Genomic DNA, 19,476 nt, shown 5'->3' on the forward strand with positions numbered 1-19,476 from the left:
TGTAGCAATACAAACTGGTCCCGAGTCCAGGGCTGGGAACCTTCTTGCCTCCCTCTTCACCCAGAACCAAGGAGAGGGCCTTAGCTCTCCAGGGCCTACAACAGCTTTTCTGCTGTCTCCTCTGGGCTTTGGAGACTGGGGCTGTGAGGGAGGCAGGGCAGCTGGGGAGATGGAATTGGGAGGGCTGCAGAAAAGGCAGGCCTCAAGAAGCCTCCACTCAGGATCAACTGAGGGATGGGGAAAAAGTGAGCTTAGGGTAGGCAGTGGGTGAGAGAGGTCCTGGCCTCACTGGGTGGCCACAGCTCATGAGACAGGAGGAACAGTCTCTCTGGTCCCTAGGCCTGCAGTTTTGAGTCAGAGTGAAGCTGTCCTGTGTTTCCAGCCCTGGGCCTCCATGGAGTCCAGGTCATCAACATGGTCAGCTGCCCTCCTGCTGTTCAGGAATGTGGAGACCTGAGATTTTCCCAGTTTCGGCTCCACCACACAGGGAACCCTTCTCCAGGGACCTGGGGTTAGCTACATGGGAGAGAGGATAACCCCTTCTCTATTCTCAGAGGAACTTGGCTGTGGGCCAGGGAGTAAAGGAATGTAGCACTTCTAAACCATCTTCCCAGCATGACAGAATTCCCTCAAGCTCCTCTAGGGCTGGGCTCCTGATCTACCTCCATTATCCATCCCAATACCATGCAATCTGACCAGCCTTGCTCCATAAACACGTGTTAAATTGAAAGATGTCCTTGTACAACTGTGGCTGGCTACCCTTTCCCACCCCTCCCTGAATGTCTGTCTCCTATCCTCCTGTAACTCCTCTTTTGGGGGCCCTAGAAGATCATGAAGGAGCAAATACTTCCCTAGATGTATAGATTTTTCCTTAGAGGTCAGACAAAATGGCTCCAAGGCTTAGTGATAATTAAGCTTCTATAAACAGTTTTGAAAACTCCCTTCTCTGCAACTTCCTCAAGTCTGTAAATAAATTCTTATCTTCAGAGGTCACATGTACCTCCCAATCCAAGTCTTGTGCTGCTATAACAAAATACCTGAGACTGAGTAGTTTATGAAGAACAAATATTTATTTTCTCACCAATCTGAAGGCTGGGAAGTCCAAGATCAAGGCAGCAGCTGGTTCAGTGTCTGGTGGGAGCCTAGTCTCTGTTTCCAAGATGGTGCCTTGAACGCTGTGTCCTCATGCGGCAAAAGGGACGGGAGGGCAAAAGGGCTAGTCCTTACTCATCTATTCACAAGGGCAGAGCGTTCATGGTCTAATCACCTCCTAAAGGCCCCACACCGTAATACTGTTGCATTGAGGATTAAGTTTCAGCATGAATTTTGGAGGAGACGTAAACATTCAAACCATAAGAAAGACCATTACCTTTTGGGGGGACATTTTCCAGTAGGGGCTTCTCTCAAAAAGTCAAGTCCTTGTTTCTGCATCAGTTGCCAGACCTGTGAGAGACAACCAGCAGACACCTGATCCTGATACGCTGTCTGCCTAGCGTGGGAGTGGCTGGACACTGGTAATTAGATTCGAAAGGTCTTCCAACTCTATACTTCAGAGGAGGAAAGCAGGAGGGAGCTGCTGTGAGGAAATACTTTAACAACAAAGCAAAAAATACAGGATTTTTGTTTCAAAGAAATCTGGATAAACACTCATTGGCTCCTCCTTTTTTTTTTTTTCAAGAGCCAGCATCTTGCTATGTTGCCCTGGCTGGTCTTGAACTCCTGGGCTCAAGGGAACCTCCTGCCTCAGCCTCCTGAGTAGCTAGGACTACAGGCATATGCCACCGCATCCAGCTCTAACTTTTAAACATAACTTATTTAGCTTTTGATTCCAAGGTCACAGCAAGCATCATTCTACTTTGGGAGAATACTTAGAGCTACGTATTATACTTAGAACGAAACTGCTGAGTTTAAGCCAGGACTACACGTGTTAACATCAAAGCTGAATGTCAAGAGCTGCAATTTGGAAGCTGTCTTATATAATCCTGAGCTATGTCAAGGTCAATGATATGACAGATAGGAGTGCTTTTTGAAGTCAAAAAATAATCTTAGATATACTATGTGTTAGCAGTGACATACTATATTCAGCATAACCAAACATGAATCATTAATGATCCCTAGCTACATGTAATCTGCCTGGGCTTTTTATTGTTAGCTGTGGTGTAGTTGAGCGGGAAGATTACATTAATTTAACTCACAATTATTTCAGATCCCTTCCTCCTTTATGCTTCAGGCTCTAAAATATGTTACAAAGGAAAGCAGAGAATGATCTAACAGGTTTATCTTAGAATCACAGCTATCACTGAAGAAAATATTTAAATGGTACCCCTCCCTGCTCAGATGTAAGTTCTCTCATTCTTTAGCAGACACCAGGCATGTGGAGAGGCAGTGTTTTAAAAGATGTCAAAGATAGGTTACGGTGTCATTTTCGTAAATGAAAATAAGCTCAATTAATATCACTCAGATTATGTTAATGATTAGTCTGGTATCCAAAGTACTTGTTCCAAATTGGAACAGAGTATGTTCATGGGAAAACGAGCATTCCTGGGGACCAAATACCGACATAAAACTCAATGTTCAATTTATTAATCATCACTAGAAACCCAATTTTTCCAAACCCAGCACCCCATTCATAATATTCTACATGAATTTAAATGCAGATGAAAGATTATTAATCTTATTCTTAACTTTTTCTTAATTTGTAATTTCTCTTAATTTTTATGATTCTAATCAATTATAAGTAACTTATATGGATTTATTGAATACTTTTTAAGAGGAAGAGGAGAGATAAAAGACAAAGAATTTAAAATGTAAATCAGGTTCATTAAGATATAACTCAGTTGTTCCAGGTGCATAGTGAAAAAGTTTATTTATGACAGATTTCAAAACTTGGAAGAGAAGACAAAGAATGCACAAAAGCATCACAAAACTGTTACATAATATAAAAACAGAATAACCCAGCTATTTAAAGAACCATAGCTCAGGATCATCAGTGTACCACGGCAACACGTTCAGTGCCACAAGGTGATAAAATATGATATTTTAAAAGAAAACCACTCAGCAGGACATAGAATTAAGTAACAATTTGGTACAGAGCTCTTTAACTTAGAAATCATAGGACATGAGACACTGACAGCATTTCTCATGATAGGGAAACACATAAAACAAGTTGACTATAATAAATGATTAGCTGGAATATGTTTGTATTTTAAAGACAAAGACAAAATAGTGACATGGTTTCCCTTCTAGACCCCTTTTTGTAATGTCAGCATCAGTGCATGATATAGAACAGTAAGGAAAGAATGTCTTCATGGTTGCCAATTGCTTAAATATCTACCACGAAAACATGATCATCTTTCAGTCAACTGATTCATCTGAATGCATGGCACCAAAGAAGGCCCTTCAGAAATATAAGCTAACTGGCATAAAATAGTTTAGGAAATCTTCAGGCACCTCTCTGTATTCCAATTATCCTTACCCAAAATCTGGCTTTCTTATAGCCCATCACTTGGATTACAAAGCAGCTTTCTTTTGGGAATTTCAAAACACTTCCCATTATTTATTTATTCATTTAATCAGTTATTTATTTTTAGAGACAGCGTCTCACTACGTTGCACAGGCTGGCCTAGAAATCCTGGGCTCACGTGATCCTTCCACCTCAGCCTCCCAAGTAGCTGGGACCATAGGCGCGCACCACCTTGCCTAGCTCACTTCCCATTATTATTAAGGGAAAATGGGTACACCGGACTCATGGGTTACAGGATTGCTTTCTCCAGACTTTACTTGCTCTTTAACATGGCTAAATGGAAATAATTGAGCTTGATTAAATGAAAGCTAATTCACTTATGGGATAATAATCTCAGAATTAGATACGAATATAGTTTTTAACATGGAATTGCTTAGTAAAATGTACTGTTTAGGACATGACAGAAGGAATTAAGATAATGTTTTCCAGATTATTCTTGGCCTGAAACTAAGAAGCAACAATAACAATCAATAGCACAGAATTTTACAGACTAGGCTTTTCAACCCTGAATGATGAAGACAGTTCAGGAAGAGAGCCCCTTAAACTGCAAATTAAGGGCTCTTCAGGAATATTATATGCTGTATATTTCACACTAAAACTTTAGAATGGTTCATGACCATTTATCAGAATTTTAGAAAATACACTTTGTCCTCTGGAAGTCATTTCATATATATTATTTTACTCCCAGATAAGCCAAAACTAACTGCTTAAAATAACAGAAAACCATGGAATTTAATAGAGAAGCATGTATCTCTATATTTCTAGGGCACCTTTTCATCAGGTCTTAGAATGAAGAAAAGCCACGACATTAATTCTGGTCCATATGTTTGGGGCCTAAAAGAAATCAAGGTATATACAATGGAAATCAGATCAATTGTGACCAGGACTACAAATAATGTCCAAGCCAGTGTCTTGCCTTTTGGACTTAAATTGTGAGGAATGACTATTTGTAAATGAGCCCCACTATCCACAGGCTTTAGGCAATAAATTGTGTTTTCTTAGCTTAGAGACAAGGAATTCAAACAGGAGGGATTTTGTGTGGCTTTCCTGGTTCAAACAAGGATTATGCAACACTACATAGGGAGCAGTGATTTCTGAGCAAAATTCCAGCTTTGCTCTCCTCTCCCCCATACCCCCACCTCCACCCCCTAATTTTATTCTGTTTTCACTCCTTACCATCAATTTAAATAGACAGTTCCCAAGTAGCACAAAACTGTTTAACTCATCCCCCCTCCCACTCCCCTAAAGCAAGTCTTTTATGTAAATGTTAGAGTCATTCAATTCTACACCTTAGAACCACAGACTCTGGAGTTAAAAGGCAACCTTTTGCAGAGAATGGTCTTAAAAAATAAATATAAAAACAGACTTTAGGGTTTAGGTTTTACCTAATTCTCTCCAAGAAGCACTGGGTAGGGTTCTTCAAAAACTTAGATATTTTCTATAGGTTATAAATTTTATGGTAATATCTAATCCCACTGATTAATATAAGACAGATTTCAGATTTAACTCTTCCATACACATATTATCATGGGACAATATATACTTTCTTAAAAGTCTGAGTTTTTCTTTCCTAAATAACAGACAAAAATACTTTTTAAAGTGCATGAATTAATTCATTAAGAAAAAAATAACTATGAAAGGTCTAATTTCAAGTTGTTACCCACTTCTATTATAAAGCTACATGTTTTCTGAGGATTGAGTTTTAATTTCATAGTCCTGAGGATGAGTCAAAAAGCAAGAGATTAGAATAGAGTCCTTCCAGAGCAGCTTCTCAATTACCCTCACGTTGACGTACCAGTTAGAGAGGAAAGTAGCAGAAATCACAGCCTGAGGGAAGAGGGAAATACAGCAGGAGTTCTGAAAGATGGAGACCAAAAAATTGAAGACCACCTCCTAGGTAACCCATGTTGAATGAAACAGGTCTGCTAAAAATCAGGGGCTCTCTGACATAGCAGTACTGATATTGTCTGTGTAGGGAACATTCTCTAATTAGACACTTGTAAAAAGGAACAGAATGTTAGCATCATCTTTGTTTAAACATTGGCAGTTTATAATTTTAAAATCGATGTGAGGTGGGTGTGTGTTTATATTTCTTTTTAAGTTTTCTCTTTGCTGAATATTTTTCACAATAAAACACTGGAAAAAAAAACACTTCCTTTCTAAAAGCCCTATCTCTCAACAAAATCATAAAACTAAATAAACTGAAGAAATTGACGAACTTGGCCATTCTGTATAGAGAATTCCAATCTCTCCCCTACTATGCAGCACTTTCTTTCAATTGTTTGTTAATATTTTTTGTGTTCTAGAGAACAGGGTGAGGGTGAAAGCAAATGCTTTTCATTTCATTGTTTGGTTCCATAAACTTGGACAGGGAGGGACTGAGGAAATGACCACCTCTTAGAATTTGCTGGGCTCTGAGTTCTCAGTAATTACCTGTGCTTCAGTATAAGATTTTGTCCCTAAAGTTCAGTTATTTCAGAAATTTAATATGAGAATAATGAATTAATTAGTGCAAATATCTTCATTTAGTTATTTTGTGATAATAGAACAAAGAAACCAGTATTAAATGAAATGTAACAATACCCAGGACTTGAAAAGTGACCAGACAGTAACAGGCACACAGAGGCAAGGGCAACAAGTCCCTCAGGCTTCCCTGATGCAACAGAAGTAGAATTGCAAGGAAAATAAGCAAAGAAAATTTCATGGCAAAATCAAATGATAAATAATAAGTGTTATCCTTGGGAATTTGTTATGTATGGCCTGACAGCTTCATTTTGAGAGAAAAGTCAGAAGTTAATAATAAACAGGAAAAATAAACAAGCCTTTAGCTGACTAGAAAACAGCTTAGTAGAAAATTATTTTACAAAGATTATATTCAATTAGCTAAGGCATGATCAACTTCAGTGATGAAAGCTCAGCCATCTGATGGGATAATGCACGGCAAGTTTGCCTTTCACTATCTGAATAGACAGTCACTAAAATAACTTCTTACAAGGTATAGAAATTTTGGCCAATGTAATCCTCTACAAAATGCATTTGCAAATATAAAATAATGGAGGTATGACGCTGCTCAGAGAATGGGAATGCTATAGCAATCCACAGCATCCTCTCCTACTTAGGGCTTTGCTCCCAGGGGAAGGGGCAGGATCTATTGCCCTTCGTGATGCAGATGCTACTGCAGACCTGCTGGGGGAGTCCTGTTCTTCGAGTTACTGATGCTGTGGGGAGGAGAGGCATGGTGCGAGGCATCCGCACAATGAAGGAGTGAGCCAAAGGACGACGCATCATGCAAAAGGTGACTCCTTAGAGGAGATAAAGGACTTTGAAATCCTGGAATCACAGGCTATCTCTGATTGGCCAGGCAATTCCTCTGCTCTCAGTCCCCAGTGAATGGGCAGATCCCTCACAACTTAGAATTCCTCCCAGGGAATGTTGAGCTGCACCCTAAACACAGGGGAGATTGGCATCCCCCCTCTCCGAAGGCACAGATTCCTCCCCAGGCATCACAGGACTGACCTGCAGGAATGGAACATTATCACTTCCCAAATTCTCTGAAAATTGTTATCTTTAACTCCATAGAAGAAAGAGGTGCCCTCAGTGGCTCAGAACAGATGGGAAGCCTTCCGAGAAACAGACGGAAACTGTTTCAAAGGCAAAATGAAATGTGCTAAAAAAAATAAATAAATAAAGTAATAAATAAATCTAATTATTCTTCAAAATCCGAAGGCAGCAACAGACTAAGGACTAAGAAACAAGAAGGGACAGACGACTGCTGAGGTCCCGTCTCATTTCATTCTCCTTTGCACCTGAGGCCTGGCACCTGGTGCTCTGGTGACCACTGGCTGCAGCACCACCTGCACTACGTGGCCCCCCTGGGCCTCAGGGTTAGTAGAACGGGAAAGGCTGTCACCAGGGAAATGCAAGCTTTGGTCAGTAAAGAACAAATACAATCAGCAGCAACAGTGAAGCTTCATTATCATCTTTCCTAAGGGACTTTGAACACCAAAAGCTTTAAGCCCTCAATGCAAGAAACCTAAATCCAGAAACTCTGGAAACCTGATTGGATTTCACTGCATTTGGTTCCAAAACAAAATTTCTAAATGACACTCCTACTCTAAAGACAAAAAAAAGTGGTGGGGAATCCGGAGTGTTTTTTTAAAAGTCTTCTCTCACTAATGATACCCGTCCCTCTTTGATTATACAAAAAAAAATTTAATTAATAACACGACTTTCAAAGATGTAGGTTCTGAGATCAACTCAGGACCTAATTTCTACCCTGTCTGCTTTGACCACCAGTCCCCATGGGAAGGGATACTAGCTCTTGGAACAAGAAGTAATAGAGGTGGTTTTTCTTCCCAGAAGATCTTAGGTTACATTGATCATCACTTTAGATTGCATGAAAGTTCTTGCTGTAATGGCAAAAACAAAGACTTAGGAAAGAGAAAAGAGGAGAAGTCTAACCACCAGGAATAATAATATCCCCCCAAAGGCAGTGAGGTCTCCCAGCCTACGCAGAGACCAAGAATAACCAGCAGGCAGGAATATGGCAGTGGTAAGAGGCTGGACAGAGCTTTCTCCATCCAAAAAACTGGGCTCCTTCACGGACAATGTGCTTTTCCCTCTTCTGGCACCTCAAAAAGTAAAGAGAGTGGGTACTATTAAATGCATCAGCAGTAAGAGCTCTGGGGGAGGAGACAGCAGCAATCTGAATGATAAACCTTGTACCAAAACAAATCTATTTTTAAAAGACAACATTCTACTTCCTTTTAGGCTCGTGGCTGATAGGTGCCTTCACAGAGGGATTTTGCTGGAGTCTGAAGCAAGAAGAGCGTGAGTCAGGGACCACAGAACAGGGGTACTACACCACCATCTGCAGAAGCCAAGAAGGGGAAAAAGCTACAACGTAAGGTCGACAGTCAGGCATGCCAGACAGGCCAGGAGGCTCAGGAGCCTCACACTGAACTATTAGCTCTTGCCTATCCCAAATAAGAGGCACCAGCTGGCAGCCTGCTTCAGCCAGCAAATACAGCCTGCCCCCTGTCCCAGCAGTCCTTCAGCTAGTGTAGTAGATGTGGAAGTAGAGAGTCTTGTTACGCAGCAGGGAGTAGGAGTTGTCGAACTTGAGCAGGTAGATACCCTCACCAGGGTAGTCATGGCTGCCAGCCTGCACATCTCGGTGGCTGTCCCGCCGGTACACAGGCATGACTTCCCCATAGCGACCCCGCAGGGAGCTCCTGGAGCCTCTCTCCACATCTCCAACTGGAACAGGTTCTGCATGAGCAAAATGGCAGAGTGTTTGGATATGAGTTGAGAGACCGAACAAGTCCTACCTGAAGGTGAGAAGAAGGACCAGGTAACCCAGTGGCTTTCACGACAGGGAGAAGCTACTGCCCTCCTAAAGGCATGTGAAAATGTCTAGTGATCTTTTGGTCATCACACTGACTGCTAGAGGATATTGGCATTTAGTACCCAAGGGTCCAAGAGTGCTAAAATCAGGATAATATCTACACAACAAAGAAATGCCAATAATGTCTCCATTGCGAAGCAATGACTTAGCCTGATAGGAGCCTTCCTAGTTCCAGAAGTATCTGGACATTTCTGAGGGGAGAAAGAGATATTTAGAAGGAAATACCTTGACATGCTTTCATTCAATAGGTAAAAAGACTAGCTAACAGAAGTAGGAAATGCAGATAAACATGCTGTATAGAGTGACCCTAATGCTTCTACTAGGCTTCCTAAAAGTACCAAATAAGATATGAGGTTCTCCTCTTTTCTAAACACCTGTAGATTTCCCGGAAGACTTGCTTTTCTTTTTTTTTGAGACAGAGTCTCACTGTCACCCAGGATACAGTGCAATGGCATCATCATAGTTCACTGCAACCTCAAACTTCTGGGGTCAAGCGACCCTCCCAAGTTGCTGGCACTATAGGCATGCACTACTATGCCCAGCTAATTTTTCTTTCCTTTTTTTTGAGACAGATCTTGCTCTGTCACCTGGACTACAGTGCACTGGCACCATCATAGCTCTCTGCAGCCTCTTACTTCCAGGCTCAAGCGACCCTCCTGCCTCAGCCTCCCGAGTAGCTGGGACTACAGGCATATGCCACCACTCCCAGCTAATTTTTCTATTTTTTTGTAGAGATGGGGTCTTGCTCTTGCTCAGGCTGGTCTTGAATTCCTGGCCTCAAGCAATCCTCCTGCCTTGGCCTCCCAGAGTGCTAGGATCACAGGTGTGAGCTACCTCACCTGGCCCAGACTTGCTTTTCTATGAAGAAGCAAATTAAGGGATTGATTTTTATTTTATTTTATATTTAGAGTTGGGGTCTTGCTCTGTAACCCAGGCTGGAGTGCAGTGACACAGTAATAGCTCACTGTAACCTCGAACTCCTGGGCTCAAATGATAGGGGATTGCTTTTAAGATTATATAAAAAAAAAAAATCAAGGAATAAGACCAATGGTTAGAACCTATTCTTACAGTACCCCCAAAAATGCCTCTGGGTCATCCCTGAGTAGACATCCTGAGTGTAACTGGAGTGGAGCACAGAAAACACTTTTAAAATTGCTCTGGGCATGAAGTAAAGAATTGGCCAGTAGTCAGCCAGCTAAGAAAGTTTGGAGTAGGGAGGGAATGGAGACCTTTAGCAAATTATAATCAGTCGGTTCGGTTCCAGGCCAACAATAAATATCCCAAAAGTAAGAGAGAAATATAATCTCGGGTTCGTATGCAATCTGAAAAACCCTGCCTCTCTAGCCAGCAGGACTGACTCACCCCCTCCTTGCCCCCACCCCATCTCTGTCCCCAAGATGTTGGGAAAACAATGACATACTGATTAAAGGAAAAGAAGCTTTCAAATAAGGCATCAATACCAACCCCACCAGAATGTTCTCTGAGGGTCTGACTTTGGCCTGCACCACTCAACTGAGCTTATGATGCTGAATTCCTCACCCACAATGCTGCTGGATTCCTCAACTGCATTCCAAGGAAGAAGATGACTAGTACAACCCAGGAAGTGGTCACCAGAAATTAGGTTGAGCCAAAAAAGGAAATTATAAGTTATGTTTAACTTAAATTTACCTTCAATCTCCTCCTCCTCTTCCTCTTCTTCATCCTCATCCTCACTGGAATCACTGACCTGCACAGTTATGTCAGTGCTGGTTACAGGGGTCCAGTCAAAATAAACTCCAAAGCCAATGTCATAGTCGTCAGTTGCAAACTCCCAGCAGACACGCTTCCCCTCTGGGTGGGTAGGTACCCGGATGGTCACCACCTCGCCCCGCTTCACCACCAGACGGCTGTTCTTTTCTTTGCCCAACTTGCTTTTGAATTCCTTCACCTTGGAAAACGTCCAGATGCATGGAGGAGCCATCAGAGGTGGTGAGACTGAAAAGACAGGCAGCTTACTACTGAGAAACCACAAGGAAGTGCTGACACATCTGCCATTTTGCTGGGGAGGCTGACACAAAGACACTTTTTCTACTGGCTTCTCTGACTTCCTTTCACAAGTCATTTTCTTATGTTCCTTCTGCTGCCTGTCTTTCTTTACATATCTATTGGAAACAAAAATTCCATGTTCTATACTCCCAAAGGACTCACCTTTCCTGTGGTCCCCCAGAAGATCTGCAGATTCCATATCAGCTGAAAGAACATCTATAGCTCCTGTATGCTCAGACTGGATCATCACAATGTCCCCAGACCGTTGTGGAACTTGATACTTGGCCATCTGTACAACAGAATTCTGGTTAAAGGACATATTAGAGTGGCAGATTCCAATTAGCCCTTTTCCAAATGAAGACTGCCTCCCCGCTCCCCGTTCTATCACCTCTACTAGCCCAACTCAAAGCTTCACATGCTAGTCAACGTTCCTTCTCTTTCTTCCAAGTACAAGTTGCTAATAAATCCTACTAATTTTTTTAATGCTGCCAAAATGTTCTCTAGTTTAAAGATTCTTTCTTGTTCTTTTCTACCTTTAGCACCTTTCCCACTACAGATCCTTTATAAAATCCTGGCCCACAAAAATACTCCCAGCTTGCTACTACCTTTTGTACCAGTGGTGTTTCTGGGCCTTGCCTTGGTCTCGCCTCACCTGCACAGTACCTCCCCGTGGCTCCTCTCATGACAGCTCTTGCACCTGTGGTTTAGTTCAACTCCCACTCTGCCACACATCCTCCTGCTGCAATTCCCACTCAAGGGTTACTTCTACATCACTGTCAATCAATTCTCCAAGGCACTGCAGAGAGAGAATCTGGTTTATAGTGTCTCTCTCTCTCTCTCTCCCTCTCCCTCTCTCATCCATGGCCCACCTCAGGCTACAGGTTGTCTCAGCCTCTATGTCACTAACAAGGTTCTATAAATAATCACAATTTCACCTTAGACTATCCCCAGGACTTGCATTTACATAGTCCATTTGCTGTCAGATGTACTTCCATGTCAGACCTGCATGGAAGAATACAAATGGCATTTGATACTCAAAGCCCCTGCTAACCCATGCAGGAGCCTGCTATCTCTCCCTGGTGGGTGTCCCTTCAAATCACTCAGATTAGTGTTCCTGGTTTCATGTTATTATGCCTTTATTTCCTGTCCCTTCTCCAAACAGTCTGCAGGCAACCAACAAGAAATCTATACCAACTGCCCACAGGGGAGAGCACATCAGTGAGTCAGCAATCCAATTAAGAGGTTGGAATTGTATTTTTGAGAAATAGATAAATCACGTTTGTAATCCTTCCAGGCTGTATTCTCACAATACCTGTTTCTGAAGAATAAACCTTCTAGTTCTTCTCGTCTCTACCACTAAATGAAGTGAATCAGACTTTGGCTAGTGTGCTTAAATGAATCCTTTCTTTTCCAAAATGCTAAACAAAGGATTTAGTTTGCAACTTATTAGCTGCATAGCCTCAGTAAAGTCACTAATAGCTTGGTCTCAGTTTCCTCATTCGTTAAATGGGGACACAATGGTACCTATCTCACAAAGTTGTTTTTAAGAGTAAAGTGTGGTGGATAAAAATGCTTGTAACTATAAAGCATTATACAAATGTAACTATAATGCTTGGTGTTGTCTTAATTGTCACTAATACCAATTGTTATAATAATACATACGCTAATAATGATACAAACAACCCCTACCTCCCATACCTCCATGGCAGTGGGACCACTACTGTTAATACCACTTCTACAAAATCTTTACCATTAATACTGAGTAGATCTTCCATAAGAAAAGTAAGACTAAAACACAGTCCAATGACTTCAAGCTCCTCACATCAAAAGGATTTTAGGGAACACACGAACATTTATTCTAACAGTTCATTTTTTGAATAGGTGCCTACTACTGGGTATTAGTAAAATGCTGGGCCCTGTGAGAGATACAAATAATCATTCCCTAAATAATTAAAAAGGAGGTGCCCTGAAGGGAGCAAAGAGAGAATCCTGGGAGCCACCCTCACAGTGGTTTCTAATTCCAACCTGTCTGTTACGTGGCACATTCTGGTGCCACAAACTCCTTTTATAAGATGGCCAGAATATGCTCCCTACCTCGTTGAGGACTTGGGCCTGGTCTGTAGGCAGCAAATCCTGTTCCACTAAAGCCTGAGCCTCCAAGGCACCAGCTGCTTTCTGCAGGTCTTCCTTGGCATCCTTACTCACTGGAGATACCATCTGTGGCCTCTCAGAGGAAGAGATCATGTCAATTCTAGGGCTCTTTGAAAAGGCACAATCGTCCTGGAAAAACTCTGAAATAAAACAACATTCAAAGGACACCCCAACCCCTCCCTTTCCCTGGCATTTAGGTCTATTGTCACTTTAGCAGACCACTGCCCAGGGCTGAATTGGCCCACAGTGAAGCAGTGACAATGTCTAAGGGTATACAGACTGACAAAGCCAGGTCCCAGGAATCTGGGACTCCCAGAACCATGAAAAAAAAAAAAAAACACATAGCTCAGTCACTTGAGATGGACTACAGGCCTGGTTTTCTTTGTTGTGGCTGTTTCATTTATTTATTTCAGTTGACAAATAAAAATTGCATATTTATATTTATGGTATAGAATGTGCTATTTTGTTATATGTATTCATTGTGAAATGATTAAATTGAACTAATTAATATACCTATCCATCACTTCACATACTTATTTTCTTATGGTGAGAATGTTTAAAATCTATTCTTTTAGCAATTTTCAAGTGCACAATATATTAACTATAGTCATCATGCTGTGCAAAGATCTCCAGAACTTACTCCTCCTAACTGAATCCTTGTACCATTTGACCAACATCTCCCCATGACAACCCCGAGTCTTACTAACCACCATTTTACTTTCTGCTTCTATGAGTTCGACTTTATTCCTCACTCTGAGGCACATCATTTGCTCCACACCAGAATTTCAACAAAGTAGAGTTAGAATCCCAGTTAGGATCTACTCACAAAACTACTATATAAAAGCAAAGGGAGGAGGCCTCAAAAGCCAGAGATTGATCACCAAAACAAAGGAAGTGCCAACTATCAGCAAGGCACTCCACACTACAGTCGTCCCAGGGACAAAGTCTTTTAGCAGTTCCATTTCATACCCTATTCCAGTTTACTGATAGACCTATTCACTTTCTCTCCCTTCTTAAGCACATTAATCAACTATCCCAATGACTTAAAACACAATCATGTGAATAGCTGATTTTAAAGAGGCAAGGGAATGATTTATGCTCTCTTCCATTTCCCCTCACTTCAGAGAGACTAGAAAATGAGTTAATCCCATAGAACTGCTTTTGAAAAAAGAAACAAAGAAAATATCCCAGGCCTTTTGGAAATCTGTTGCCAATAAAAGATGACACGGATTTTTTTGAGCAGTGGTTATCAAAGTATGGTCCAGGACACTTGGGGTTCTTAGGACCCTACAGGGAGGTCTGTTAAGTTCAAACTTTTTCATAATAATACTAAAATGTTATATATATCTCCCTCTTCTCATTCTTATTTTCTTAAGTGTGCAGTAGAATTTTCCAGAAACTATATGACATGTGATCTCTTAATGGAATGAATCTAGAAGCAGAGATGAAAATCCAACTGTGTTTTATTAAGCCTGACATCAAAGAGATTTACCTTGTTTCTCTTCTCATTACACTATTTGCTTTGGAAATCAGTTGTTTTCAATTAAACACATGTTATTTATACTAGCATGGAATGAGTTCATTATTGTTTTTAAATGAATATATTCTAATTTTTCAGTTTTAATTTCTAATATAGTAAATATTGATAGATATGTTGTAGATATAACCCACAAACAAAAATTCTTTGGGATCTTCAATAATTTTTAAGAGTGTAAAGGTTTGAGAATTCCTGCTTTAGCACATTGTTTCCTCAGAGAGGCTGAGTAAAGCACTGGTGGTACTATAAACCTCGTAGGGAAAGCAGAAGGGGACTTTAGAGTTTATTAGTTTTTTTTTCTCTCTTTCTCTTCCCTTTTTTAACATAAACAAGAAAAATCACTCCTAGTTTATAAATTACCTCTTCTTCAGATAAAACAGCCATCTTTTGGAATATCCAAATCACTCCAACCTAGCTCAGAACAAACAAGAGGTGATTATTATGAGAATCAGAGCTGTGGGATACTGTTGATTTTTACAGGGTCATTTAGATAATCCAGTGTAAACTGTAAATTGGTCTAGGCCATGAGCCTATGTTAATGCTCTTAAACCCAGAAATTACAGTTCATTTTTGTTTCTTGAGTGTTTATCATTTGTCTCCTCTACTAGAAGGTAAGCCTGCTGGCAGGGACCGGGTCTTACTCCCTCTGTACGCACAGCATCTGGAACTAAGCCTGTTGCATGGGACTCAAAAGCTCTTTGCACTCTGACACTGCCTTGAATCCCTGCTTTGCCCAGGTCACTCCAGCCACAATGGCCTCTTGAATCCCTGATAGTCCTCAAACACTCCAAGCACACTTCCAACTAAGAGTCTTTGCACTTGCTGTAGCCTCTGCCTAGAATACTCTTCCCTAGTTAACTTATGGCTTCCTTCCCTCAGGTTTCTGCTGAGAGGTTTCCTAGAGGTCTACAGACAAGGCTTCTTCAGAGACTTCATAGAAAATGAGTGTTATGAAAAAATATACATGGATTTAAAAAAAATTTTTGTGCCAAAATAAACTCATACTCACTTGTTATGACATGTCTGAACAGGATCTAGTTTGAGGCACTACGAAGGATAAGACATTAGTTTGAAAAGAACCCCTGTCAGAGCAACATGACTTCTGCTAAAATTGAAGCAAATACCAACATTTTTATGGTGACACTTGGGTATAAGAATGGTGAAATCATTAATCCTTTATGAAAAGTTACTGGGGACAATGCCCTAAACAAATCAGCAGTTCACAAATGGATTACTCATTTTAAGAAGGGACAAGATGATGCTGAAGATGATGCCTGCAGTGGCAGATCATCCACATCAATTTGCAAGGAAAAAATTAATCTTGTTTGTATCCTAATCGAAGAGGACAGATGATTAACAACAAAAACAATAGCCAACACCATAGACATCTCAATTGGTTCAGCTTACACAATTCCAACTAAAAAATTAAAGTTGAGAAAATTTTCCACTCAATGGGTGTCAAAACCATAGCACCCAGATCAGCTGCAGACAAGAGCAGAGCTTTCAATGGAAATTTTAAACAAGTGGGATCCAGATCCTGAAGCATTTCTTCAAAGAACTGTGACAGGAGATGGAACATGGCTTTATCAGTACAATCCTGAGGACAAAGCACAATCAAAGCAATGGCTACCAAGAGGTAAAAGCGGTCCAGTCAAAGCAAAAGTGGACAGGTCAAGAACAAAGGTCAGGGCAACAGTTTTTTGGGATGCTCAAGGCATTGTCCTTGTTGACTTCCTGGAGGGCCAAAGAACAATAACATCTGCTTATTATGATAGTGTTTTCAGAAAGTTAGCCAAAGCTTTAACAAATAAACACCCAGGAAAGCTTCACCAGAGAGGCCTTCTCCACTACAACAATGCTCCTGCTCATTCCTCTCATCAAACAAGGACAGCTTTGTGAGAGTTTTTATGGGAAATCATTAGGCATCCACCTTATCCTGATCTGGCTCTTTCTGACTTCTTTTTGTTTCCTAATCTTAAGAAATCTATATAGGGCACCTATTTTTCTTTAGTTAATGATATAAAATAGAATGCTTTGACATGGTTAAATTCCCAGGACCCTCAGTTCTTTAGGGATGGACTAAATGGCTGATATCATCACTTATAAAAGTGTCTTGAGCTTGATGGACCTATGTTGAAAAATAAAGTTTATATTTTTATCTTTTAATTCCATTTTTCCATGGATTTTTTGAAGTCCCCTCATATAAAATGGCTCACCCCTCCCTGACTCTGTGACACTTTACACCCTTACCCAGCTTCATTGTTCTTTACTGCATTTATTACTGCCTGACATGATAGCAACCATATTTTGTTGATTTCAAGACACACATTGGTTTTTAGATTTTAACACAACTGTAGGATGGAAAGTGTTAAAAATTGATGATGTCTTAAAACTGCCATGGGTCTGGACTGACATCTAGTCCTTCCACAGGAAATTTGCATTTGCTCTTGCCAGTACTCAGGAATGCTACCAACCTGAGACAATTTGAAATTAAGTTCTCTGTTTGAGGGTTTTGTTTAAACCACACTAACAGAGTGAATTTAGAAAACAAACTGATGACTACTGACTTGTGGTTCATATTCTTAGGGTAGATAATTTTCCCTCCTATTACATAGTGCCAAATTTGAGATAATCAAGTTTTCCTGTTGTCATTTTCTATGTGGAGGGATTTTTTTCTTTGTCTATCTTTTCATTCAAGGTGCAATCTTTTAAGTGGCCCAGGTCTATGTGGCGGTCTCCTATTAGACCCTCTGTCTTAAGCATTTTTTCCTTACTTGGTGGTACCTAAAATAGCAGCACATCTTACAGTTGATGGCAACTTAACATTCTAAGAAATACAATGTATATTTGTTTTCTGTCTGCCTCTCCCACTAGAATGTAAGCTCTACGAGAGCAGTGACTTGGACTGTTTGTTCATTTGTGGTATCTTTAGCACCTAGAACAGTACCAGGTACACTGTAGACTCTCAATAAATGTCTGTTGAATGAATAAATATTAAACACTTATATATTTTTTTTAGACAAGGTCTTGCTCTGTTGCCTGGCTAGAGTGCAGTGGCATCATGATAGCTCACTGCAACCTCAAAATCCTGGGCTCAAGCAATCCTCCCGTCTCAGCCTCCCAAGTAGCTAGGAATATAGGTATGTGCCATTATGCCTGACTAACAAAAATATTTTTTGAATGAATAAATAAGTTAATTTTTATTGGGGAACAGAAGAGGAATTTTGGATAAGACTATCATTTATAATAATAAGACCATAAGAGTTCATCTGAATCACTAGCCTGACCTTACTGTGTGTAGCATCTAAAATTTAGTCTCTTCTTTGCCTTTGTCCATGATACTTGAACAAATATGGTTCTTCTCATTAAAAAAAATTTTAAAGAGGATATGCAACACCCACATAAAGTTAATATTCACATTAGCATTTTATGCTCTGGAGAATTGGAGAGGGTATTTTGGGAAAGATAAATTGCTAATCACTTGATGCTGGTGATAAGCCACGTAAAGGGAAAACTTCCACTTTAAGCCTTCTGGTTTGTGCTGACCTGGAGCAGGGAAGCCATCCTAAAGCACAAGGAGAGCCTGGCCAGCTGGCCAACCTCACTGGAAAAGAGAGAAAGTTGTGTCGTTTCCATTTCCAATAGACACAAAACATAAGCACTAAGCTTTGAGGGTCACACTTGCTAGATATTTTTCTTCACTCACTAGATTAAAAAAAAACAAAAACCTTTGTCTAAGAATGTTCTGTGTCTCTCACTCAAAAAAATTTATTTACTCTTAGGAGGATAAAACAATTCTATGCCAAAACCTATCCCTCAAAGATCCTTCAAACAAACACGTACAGAAAAGGGATAGTGGCAGGAGGAATGGAAAGGGGAGTTCTCCTCAGGGGACTTGATAAGAATATGAAGTGTCTCAAATAATCAAAGCCTTTTGCCTTCTAAAAGGATTGTTATAGATAATAACTTAGCAGCTCTAAGCACAGAACTCAAAACCTATTGTTTGTTATAAGAATAAGCTATAAAGTGGAACAAACCTAAAGCTATGTGAACTTGGGCAAATTATTAAACTCACTGTTTCATTTTCCTCATCTTAAAAAGAAAAGTAGATATACTTATTTTGTTAGAGTTGTTATGAGGATTAAATGAAATAATCCATTTTAACATCTAGTATAGTATTTAGCAAATAGAAATATGTGATAAAAGTAACTATTGCAAAAAAGAAAAAAAGTATCCCCAGCTACTTGGGAGGCTGAGGTGGGAGAATCACTTGTGCCCAGGAGTTCAAGGCCAGCCTGGACAACATAGTGAGACCTCATCTCAAAAACAAAACAAAACAAAACAAAATCCCCAAAAGTAGTTAATTTATTATTATTACAGAGAAACATTCAATAAAGAGTAGCTATTATATTATCAACTACATTATAATTATATTAATCGTATGAATTATTTCACATACAAAAGTAAGGGGAAAAAAACTTCTAAATAGAACACAAGAAGTAAGAGATTTTTAAAATACCTTGCCATCCCCCTCTATCCCCAGCCATCAATTTTATACAGGGCATGGGGACGACAGGTTCTACTGGACAAAACTGTACCATGAACTAATCAATTGGACTATAACATCCACTAGCTCAGTCCTCCAAAACACAGCTTTTCATTAATTATTCCATTAATGTTTCCTGGTTTCCATTCATTCTAGGGCTCAGTACAACTCTTCCCTTTCTGTTATACACTCTGATATCAATGATGGTGGGTGGATGAGATGGACAGAGAACAAAATTAAGAATGAAAACCTAAAGGTCATCATAATGGTTTAATCTGAAAAATTAC

General features: G+C 40.2%; 1 protein-coding gene across 2 annotated transcripts in view; it reads right to left on the minus strand.

The window, feature by feature from the left end:
- Positions 1 to 8,001: 8,001 nt before the first annotated feature.
- Positions 8,002 to 19,476, minus strand: part of TMED8 (transmembrane p24 trafficking protein family member 8) — a 30,301-nt gene continuing 18,826 nt past the window's right edge. Inside the window, exons 3-6 of one of the 2 annotated variants that reach the window (XM_069465162.1) lie at positions 13,050 to 13,179; positions 11,118 to 11,244; positions 10,599 to 10,904; positions 8,002 to 8,794 (exon numbers count right to left, since the gene is read on the minus strand). In XM_069465162.1, the coding sequence (XP_069321263.1) occupies positions 8,577 to 8,794; positions 10,599 to 10,904; positions 11,118 to 11,244; positions 13,050 to 13,179 (781 nt within the window). In that variant the 3' untranslated portion in view covers positions 8,002 to 8,576. Of the gene's footprint in view, positions 8,795 to 10,598; positions 10,905 to 11,117; positions 11,260 to 13,049; positions 13,180 to 19,476 lie in introns of both variants that reach the window. The other variant, XM_069465161.1, reaches the window with a different exon arrangement.

The sequence above is a fragment of the Eulemur rufifrons genome, chromosome 2, assembly GCF_041146395.1.
Source record: "Eulemur rufifrons isolate Redbay chromosome 2, OSU_ERuf_1, whole genome shotgun sequence".
Lineage (NCBI taxonomy): Eukaryota > Metazoa > Chordata > Mammalia > Primates > Lemuridae > Eulemur > Eulemur rufifrons.